The following is a 10,347-nucleotide window of genomic DNA, read 5'->3' on the forward strand; positions in this document are numbered from 1 at the left end:
GAGAGGAGAGGAGAGGAGAGGAGAGGAGAGGAGAAGAGAGGAGAGGATGAAGAGAGAGGAGAGAGGAGAGAAGACAAGAGAGGAGAGAGGGGGTGAGAGTGAGGGGTAAGAGGTAAGAGAGTGAGCAGTAAGAGGTAAGAGAGTGAGCAGTAAGAGGTAATAGAGTGAGAAGGGGCTGAACAGCCCTTATGGTCTTTACTGTTGCTAGGTAACTGGGGAGGAGTTTAACCTGAAGGTCAGCAGCTTGGGCCATTGCCTATGTGACTTCTAGCTATGCTTCTCTTGTGGGGGCTTTGGGGGTGTGTAACTTAGGCAGGAGCCAGAGTTCCAGGAGTATCAGGGAATGCCTAACATGTCATGTAGGTGAATTATCACTGTTTCTGGGGTTCAGACCTCAGCTCAACTGGAGACCAGCCTGTCTGTGCATAGCCCAATTCCCCACAGTGTCCCAGATATCTTCCATGCCAAGGCAGAACTCTTGAGGATGGCAGAGACAACAATCACTGTGGTAAGGTGATATCACATATGATGCCCAACCTTAGTAGGGTAAGTCACTGAGAAAAAGCAGCCAGAAACTTCTTCCCAAAGTCTTGTTAGAGACTCAATGAAAGAACTCCAAGGATCTAGCTACACTCTGAGAATCCAGTATCCTTCTGTCTGATGAATGGAAAGAAGTATGTGTTGGGGTTTTCTGAGGCTCCCTGGGCTTTTGGTCTGTATTTTAGCAAAGTAGGAAAAACAGTGGAACACACTTCTTGAGTTTAATCATCATGTGACAGTGACAGCACAGCCATGGAATGCACAGTGACTCAGAATTGGGTAAAGGTGTCAGGGGAAGTCACTTAGTCTGATACCAACTGTCCATTCATCTGGGAGGTGAGGGGAACTTCAGAGAAAAGCAGCCTGGGTGAATTTGGCTGATTCGAGGTTCCTGAGCAGCCACTGTAGGGGAATGCTGCCTGCTGTAAAACAGAGCAGTAAGACCAGCTTGACTTTGGGTCTCATTCAGCAACCTGTAGTAACTGGCAGCTGTGGAGGACACTGTCTAATGCATTCATGGATATCTCACAAGGTTTCTTCACAGACCTACTCCAAGATACAGAATTGTGGAAGCCATGCTAGAGGACCTAGATGCTCATGACTGTTCCAGTCTCTTAGATTCTCTTCTATTTTCCCGTTTTTTTCTTTATCCTCAAAGCAACCTTTTTCAGAAGAGAGGAACTAGTTATTATGGACTGAAACTAGAGCCTGCCTTGCAGCTTGTTCTATGTATCCATTCCTAATGATCTTTCCCTCTATCTATGCAGATGAGAAAGAAGCTAGTTTGTGTACCTGTTATGATAACACTTGCCTAGTAACCTTAACATTCAAAGGACTATAACAGAATGAAGTTTTGAAATCCTCCTTAAAGCAGTTAATGACCTTTGAGATGAAAACCAGAAGTTGAGTACCTTATTTCCCTTCATCAGAACAATGAACCTTCAGCTCTGTGTTCAGTTCCATTTCTCCTTTACCTCCAGACACTGCATCATGAATACTCTGTCTCAAGCCAATGGCACCTTTGCCTTCCATCTTTTGAAGATGCTCTGTCAAGACAACCCTTCAGAAAATGTGTGTTTTTCTCCTATGAGCATCTCCTCTGCCCTAGCTATGGTTCTCTTGGGTGCAAAGGGAGACACTGCAGTCCAGATATGTCAGGTAAGTTCCCTCTCAAACCATACCCTTGTCACATGCATGAGAACTCCTGAGAAGGATCAGTAGGTGTTAAATTTTAAACATTAAAATTGACACTGGTTGTGCTATATTGACTCAACCTTCATTTTGAAGCTCATGAATTTAAGTTGACTTATTCCTTGCTCTGATTATAACTTCATGTTGTTCTTTGTCCAAAAGCCTCTTAGAAGCTGGAAAATCCCTAGGCTACTTGCTTCTAGACCCAGCCAATAAGATTAAAAGTCAGACAGCGCTGTTTATCTAGATAGCCTATGCAACTGATTGTGGTTTTTCCCATGCAAAAACTGGTCCTGATAACTGTCTAGGAGTGAAGCTTGGCTCCTGTCCCCTGCATCCATAATTAATAGGCCTGAGAATGTGTGTTCCTTAAACAACCAAGATCCAACTGAGACTGTTGACTGAGTTGTTTATGTAGCTAATCCTGAACACTAGCATAGGAATATCAACACACTATTTGATGGAGCCTGTGGTAAAGAGGAAGGGAAACTGAATCTCCTCCAGTAACATTTTTTAAAGGCAATGAGTTTTCCCCAGTAATAACTTGAAGGAAACTCTAAATATTTCATCCAGAATTCACTTAGAAAATTTTGCCTAAATACGTTATGCTTGTTCTGTTAGCAGAGGCATTAAACCCAACTATTAAGGAATCCGAGTTAGAAAGATTCCAAGTCCAATGCTAGTCTGGGCAACTTAGGTTTAAATATAAAGATCTTTTGGTGTTTTATTGTTTTATTTTGTTTTAAAGCCAGAGAAAGGAAGTTGTGATCATAGCTGAGTGGCAGAGTTCTTCCCTAAAATGTTTGAAAATGGTGGTCAGTCACAAGAACTGCAATGGGCAAAAAAGGGTGTTGAAATGATTTGAAAATTGGTTGCTGCAATCTGTCTTGTTTTTAGAGGAATGGATTTGCAATTATTCACTGAGAAGGAAGGTCAATTCCTACTTTTAATTATTCAACACTAACCTCTCTTGCATCAGAACCACAGTTACATGGCAGCCTGAGAAATCTTGAAATTTCCTTTAGCAACTAAAAGCTTCACCCCTGGTCTGAAAAATGTTTCATCTTTCCCTTCTCAGGCACTTCATTTAAACCCAGATGAAGACATCCATCAGGGCTTCCAGTTGCTTCTCCATAACCTGAACGAGCAAAACAAAAAAACAAAAAGTACTGCCTTAGAATGGCCAACAAGCTCTTTGCAGAAAGTACTTGTGAATTACTTCCAGTAAGTTCTACCAGTAGAAAGATAACTTATATCCCAAATGCTTTCAGCCTTAGATCCAAGGGAAAGGACCCTAAAGAAACTAAGAAAAGCACTATTAAGTACCAGCTACTGTATAGTTACACATCTATAAACCCTGCATTTCAAAGGCTGAGACAGGAGAGAGTCATGAGTTCTAAGACAGCCTAGGCCACATAGTAAGACTTGCCAACCTAAGCTTCATCAAAGACAGTAACTCTGATAAGATGTCTTTAAAATTTTCAAATTTGACAACTTGTAGTTTTATTTATTTAAGTCTCATAATTCCCATTTTCAAAGGCCTACTACCTGATGACTTTTGTTGGATAAAGTGATATCTACACTCATTCAATTTTATTAATACCATTTTAATCAGATTGTGGAAAAGTTTGCTAACATTTTATTTACCACCTCCTTAAATATTTTCTCTCCAAAGACATTTAAGGAGTCCTGTCTTAAATTCTATCACTCTGAGATGGAGCAGCTCTCTTTTGCTGAAGCTGCAGAGAAGTCCAGGCAACACATAAACATGTGGGTCTCCAAACAAACTAAAGGTAAGAAATTCAAGTTCCTTCATATCCCACATTCTTGTCCTTTCTATGCATCCTTCTCTCTTCTTCCTTGTCTCCATTTTCTTTACTTTCCCTTCTCCCCACCATGGTCTAAACTCACTATTTTTTTTCAGAGTCAAATTGATGCAAACCAGGTAGACCACATGGTTCAATTTAGAGCTCAAGGAATTCATTTAGGTTCACCTCTGACCCTTTCATTTTAAAACCAGTGATTGTTTGTGTATGTCAAGTAAAACAGAGGGAATGATGTAAATGTCATAAGAAGTCATGGGTCTAATTACCAGTATAGAATTTTACCTTGGAAGGCATGTGAACTGCAGTGTTTCGACATGTGATTCCATCATTCCTGAGACAGTGACTCATGGGTAGAACTTCACCATAATCATGCTCTGGGGCTGCTTCTTACTAGGTTCTGAGTTATCTCAGCTCTCACCAATGTTACCTCTGCAGAGGATTCCTGTTTCTGCTTCCACAATTCCTAGATCTATTCCCTTACTTATATTTGATGATACTGTATTTGATTTCCATGAATGGCACTCTGTCAGAATTGCTGTTTCATTAAACTGAGCCTCCAATTTGGGGTTGAACCTTTTGTGTTTTTGATGTCAGATGTGACAGGTTCCAAAATTGGTATTTGTGATCATTGAGATCACTGTTATTTGAACCTTTCAAATGCCTCTGCACCACCTGGTACACTCATATTTCTTCTAAAACACAGATTTAAAATTAGAATTGTTCTTTCATTCATAAATCATTTGCTATTTCATATTGAATTTTATGCCCTCTTGAGATCAGATGATGGCCAAAACTATTGGGTTCCAGTGGCAGGTAAAAGTGGAAGGTGCAGTAATGTGAACAAACCAGGGTTTGTCACCAGCAAGGAGTGAAGACAGGCAGAAAAAAAGCAGTGCTACTTCTCTCTCAGACCTTCATATATGGCAGCACAAGAAAGATGATGTTCTTTCTGGAAAATGTGTTCATAGACCCATACAGAGATCTGCCTCCTAGCAGATTTCGGACTCAATCAATTTGGAAACTCACATTAGCCACAGGAGAGGGTTACTGTGATTCCCTCCCAACCCCTCCATCATTTTTTAAATTTTGTGCTTGATCTTAGAGCCTCCTTTTCTGCCTTTCCCAAACCTGATTTCCTTGAGGGACTTACAAATAGTGTTCTTCCAGTGTGTTTGACCTCAAGTCAAACATGGCTGCTAGTGTTTCACTTTGATTTATTTTTAATACAATGAACAAATTAAGCAAACATGAAAAATTGATTCTTTGACCAGCTCAGAAGCCATATCAGTTTATGTCACACACACACACACACACACACACACACACACACACACACACACACACACAGAATGCATACTGAACCTGAATGAAGTCTGCTTTCTCCAAAGGTAAAATCCCAGACTTATTGTCAAAAGACTCAGTTGACTCAGAGACCAGGCTGATTCTCGCCAATGCCTTATATTTCCAAGGAACGTGGTATAAACCCTTTGAAAATGATAGCACCAAGGAAATGCCCTTTAAGATAAACAAGGTAAGGAAGAGTATCCTAAACTTCTTGCCAATGGGATGAATAAATTNCATGGAAAACTTTAATTGTGAATGTGTAGTCCAGGGCACCTTAGTAGATACTGCATTTCCTGTGTAGGGTGTTGGATTTGATCTCCTGCCTAAAAAAAAAAGGAGAGAGAGAGAGAGAGAGAGAGAGAGAGAGAGAGAGAGAGAGCAAGAGAGTGAGAGAGAGAGAGTGAGAGAGAGAGAGAGAGAAATCAGGAAAGCACAGAAGACCATTTGAGACTCATATTTCTAAAAGCAAGGTTAAACTCCCTAAAAAGAAATTATAGGAACAAAGAGTATTTCCTGTCTTAGTGATTGTGTTTAGTGATTGTGCATTCTATTGACGGTTTATAAAGCTTCTAACCATTTCTCATAAAACCATGCCAGCGCAAGGAAGCAGGAGTGGGTGAGTTGGTGAGCAAGGGGAGGGGAGAAGGGTAGGGGGTTTTCAGAGGGGAAACCAGGAAAGGGGATAACATTTGAAATGTAAATAAAGAAAATATACAATAAAAAATAAATACAACCATAGTAGAAATTGATTTTCATTTAAGTTCAAGAATGCCAAAACTGTGCTGCTTTGGTCATAAAATACATGTATGGATCAAGTGTAAGAGTAGATAGTAAGAGTACAAAGGAATACACAAACATTTATACAGGGAATATTTTTTACTAAAAATGTTCATTTTAAATTGTTGATCAAATTATCACTATTAAGCAGTATTTATAGTTTTTAAATATTGAACAGGACTGGTTAAATATCAGTTCTCATTAGAGTATAATACCTATTTACATTGATATTAAAGTATTTTGCCTATCACTATTAATATAACTTAATGCAGTTTTCAGTCTCATAAATGATAAACTCCTCATTAAATTTTTATTAGAAATGATTTAACAGAAATTTTAAAGGAATGAAATTTTTGAAATTTAGAAATGTAATATTTACTATGGATAATCAAACACATTTTTATGTTTAATGTACACTCTAATTTAAATCTTCCTGTGTCCTACTTCTGTATTTAAAACATACCTCTGGATTATATGAACTAAAACACCTTGACTAAATTACAAGGAGATACACAAAATTCTGTCAAGATGGACCACAACTTGTAATCAGTTGAAAATATTTTTTTTGAATTTTGATGGATTTTTACACTGTTACTACATCACAAAGAATCATAGATATATGTTGATATGGTTCCCATCATGTAATTATTTAACTTAGGATTTCTCTTCCCTGTGATGGGCTATCAGAATGTAGTACTAACCTAAACTGGTGTCTATGTTTTTCAGTTTGCTACTTTGTTATGGTAGAAAGTTGTGAACATTTGAACATGTGTATTTCTGTGTCCAGGCTGTTTTCTGAGAGAACACATTTGTCTGTTGTCCAGTTCACAACACTATGAAAATATTGTCCTCTATAATATTTTGTTATTTGTAATTGATTGTGCTGTTTTATTAGTTGTAATTGCTGATCATATTACATGTTGAAAATCCTACTTCTGATGGTTAGTGTAGTTAACTTTCTGAGGTAATCAACTTAAAAATAGGAAATATTTATTATGGCTCATCATTCAGAAGTTTCAGCCCAGGTCAATTAGGCCAATCACTCCAGGTTGTACTAGTACAGTATAACCTGGTGGAAATTGTATCGTAGAGGCTTGTTAACCTTACACCAGTCAGAGAAAAAAAGAGAGAAACAGGAAGTGTCTACAGTGCCAATCTCCTCTTCAGAGGCACCTGCTCACCAATACTAATGTTGACCCATTAGAATCCATCTCCTAAAGATTTGGCCTTCTCCCAGTTCTGCCACCATGTGGTTAAAAAGCTTTGAAACAAGAGACTTTGTGGAGTATTTTAACCCAAGAAGGGCTTTAGAATATTGACATTTGATGGCACATATTTCTTGCTGTATAGCATCATCTATAATTCATCCCTAGGCTAGTTGTTGCCTTGGAAATATGACACATGCTACAACCAAATTGAAAGAAAGAACTCTACATGGAGAAATTGTCTCCACAAATTGACCTAGAGGCAAATCTGTTGGTAACTTTTTTGATTAATATTTAATGGAGTATGTACCAACTCACTGTAGTGATGCCAACTGTGGCAGGTGGTCCTGAGTTGAGTAAAAGAGCAGGCTGAAAAATCCTGAAGAACAAGCCAATAAATCGCATTCTTCCATGGCTGTTTCCTGAGCTCCTGCTCTGACTTCACTTTATGACCAAATGTGACCCGAGAGTCCTTATAGAAATCATCTTCCCATGCGCTTTCGGTCATGGTTTTTATTACAGCAGTAGAAACTCTAACACAGAAAGGCCTATATCTGCTTATAGTCAATTATGTTAATGAAAACAGGAAGAGGCTGAAAGAATTTGTGGAATTATACCTGGAACATGAATATTGTTTTCACTGTGTGTGTAGAAAACAGTGGAATTAACTGCAGCTGATGTGGAAACCATCTGACTTCTCTCAATTATATATTTGATGTCATGCACTCCTCTGTTCAGAAGGAAACAAGGCCAGTGCAGATGATGTGGCAGGAAGACAGATTTTGCCATGCGTATGTGAAGGAAATCCAGGCACAAGTGCTGGTGATTCCCTATGAGGGCATAGATATGAGTTTCGTGGTCCTACTCCCAGATGAGGGTGTGGATATCAGCAAGGTAAGCCAGGAGATTCTGTAGCATTCACCTCTCCAAATGTCTTTGAGAATAATCCAGTGTTCATTTGTGTCCTTACTAGAACAGACCTTAACATCTTCAACCTGGAAATTGCCATTTGAGGGAATAGTATTCACAGGCAGAACTTCAAGCTGTGGACAGGCACAGGGCTTTGGGATCAAAACTGTGTCCAAGATGCCCATTATGGTCTATGTACCTTTGTTACATGCCATAATTTCTCCACTATAATGGGTGATGACTACTGTGGGACAATGGCCTATGCTCAGACACCCTGGTCACCAGTGGAGCTGAGGTCTTGAACCCTGGTAGGACCTGGTCATGGTAATTTTCACCTACATTGGATAGAAGGTGTTCTCTCATGTCTCCTGAACCCCTGGCTCCTGTCAAAGTTACTGCCCCCACAGCCCCCACAGCACCAACAGGAGAATCTCGTGTGGATATCAGTCACATAGATGATGTCCCAAGCTTATAACCTTCTGGCAAGATTCCTCCTCACAGTTACCTAGCAACAGCAAGATAACAGCCCAATATATGAAGGGCTGCTTGGCCCCTCCTCACTCTCTTAAGCTTTTACTTTCCTTACTCTCTCTTTCTAAGATTTTACCTCTCTCTCTCTCTAAGCCTTCACCTTTCTTACTCTCTAGCTCATTTCCTCTCTTTGCTTCCCCCTTCTCTCCTCTTGGCCATGCAGTTTCTCTTATCTTCTCTCTTCCCCCCCGCCTTTCTACAGTAAAATTCCAAAACCATAGACTGTCTCTGTTGATCAAGGCCCAGATTAAAGACACTCTCCTGTGTGGGAACCATCCAGCACCTCCTCTCCCACTGACCTCTCTTCCTTTCCCCTCCATGGCCCAGTGTCACCCCACAGCCCCTATTATGTTTCAGCTCCTCTGCCATATCCAGCATGGGATGCTGGAGTGTTAGACCTGGTACCAGGGGCTGCCCCTGGTCTGCCCCCTGCCATGTGGGGTCAGTGGCTTCACACAGCTAGATGCCCACCCAGGGCCACATACAAAGCATCCAGCAGTCCTCCTGCATCTGCCTGTCCAGAACACTGAAACACTGGCTGGACTTGGGACCTCTTTTCCCCACTCTTCCCCTACACCCATAGCCCCACAGATTACCTAATAGGAAATCAGGGCAACTCAGGTAAAAAGTTAGCACATTTCTTTGAATATAATCCCCCTCCATAAATATAACCCACATCATGATCTTTTTTGGTATTTTATTTTAATATCTGAGAATGGAAAATAGACTGAAACAATATCCCATTTTAACCTAACAATGAGGAACATAAAGTTTGAAAACTAAGGAGGGCAGAGTCAGGCAAGTCATTGTAACAAATGTTGGTCTTCCTTGCATCAGGAAACTCCACAGTCCATGAGCCATCCTCTGAACTGTGGGTAGTAAAATGTGCATGACATAAGGGATCTTTGTAAACAAAAGAGCTCCCTGCCTCTCAGCATCCAGCTCTCTAACTGTGGCATCACTTCAAGAGAGAATGAGTTAGATTTTCATCAACTCCTATCTTTTCCAATACTTAATTGCTATTTAAGTAGCAATAATTTACTCTCTTTGAAACAAGAAAACAAAATCAAGTAGAAATTAAACAATAATCACCTGGATAGTGACACTTGTCAGGAAAATAGTTCTCTTGAAAGTGATTTAGGAGAAGACAGCCAGATAGCCCTGCCCTGTACGACTTGTCCACCATTTCCATCATGGAAATCACAAACAAGCTACCAGGACAGTGGGTTACCCATACTTCCTGGTCATTTAAATAGGCAATTCCTGTATATGATGACAGACATATGAGCAAGGATTACCTGTGTGGCTCTCGGTAAAACCTCAACTGTGAATCTAAAAGTTTCTAATTCTGGTTTTTCAGGTGGAAAACAATCTCAATTTTGAGAAGTTAACAGCCTGGACCAAACCAAACTTTTTGAATGGCAAGCAGCTCCATGTTTATCTTCTAAAATTTCAACTACAAGAGGATTATGATATGAATTCCTTGTTACAGCATTTGGGAATTTTGGATGTCTTCCATGGAAACAAGGCTGACTTATCAGGAATGTCTACTAAGAAAGACCTGTGTCTGTCCAAGTTTGTTCACAAGTGTGTGGTAGAGGTCAATGAAGTAGGAACAGAGGCCGCTGCAGCCTCTGCGGGAAAAGATGTAGTTATGTGTTTAAATTCTTCTCCCAAAAATCCCCCAACTTTCTGTGCTGACCACCCCTTCGTTTTCTTCATCATGCACAACAAAACTAAAAGCATCCTATTCTGTGGCAGGTTCTCATCTCCATAAAGCATATTTAATGTGTGGGGAGAGTTCTCTCTTGGCAACTCCACCACCCCTACTTCTCTGTGAGGATGGGCAAGTGGGTGGAAGACATGTTCCAAGATGAAGGAACTTTCATCTTTTCATTCTGATCTAGTGAAGCCCACATTCAGATCTCCCTATCCTGATATTAATTTGTGTCCTTTGCCAGGTCAGATGACCACAGAATGTTATGGTTTCCTTTATTGTTAAGAAGGCAAAGATAATCCTCAAG

At 40.1% G+C, this 10,347-nt stretch overlaps 1 protein-coding gene across 1 annotated transcript; it reads left to right on the forward strand.

Moving 5' to 3' along the window:
• Window positions 1–1,530: 1,530 nt before the first annotated feature.
• On the forward strand, window positions 1,531–10,100 carry LOC110315005 (serpin B9-like). The gene is given in 7 exon segments (XM_021189177.1): window positions 1,531–1,698; window positions 2,810–2,884; window positions 2,887–2,955; window positions 3,407–3,524; window positions 4,946–5,088; window positions 7,622–7,777; window positions 9,684–10,100. Coding segments are annotated over 7 exon segments (1,146 nt in total).
• The last annotated feature ends 247 nt before the right edge of the window (window positions 10,101–10,347 follow it).

This window comes from Mus pahari, unplaced genomic scaffold, assembly GCF_900095145.1.
Source record: "Mus pahari unplaced genomic scaffold, PAHARI_EIJ_v1.1 scaffold_8887_1, whole genome shotgun sequence".
Taxonomy (NCBI): domain Eukaryota; kingdom Metazoa; phylum Chordata; class Mammalia; order Rodentia; family Muridae; genus Mus; species Mus pahari.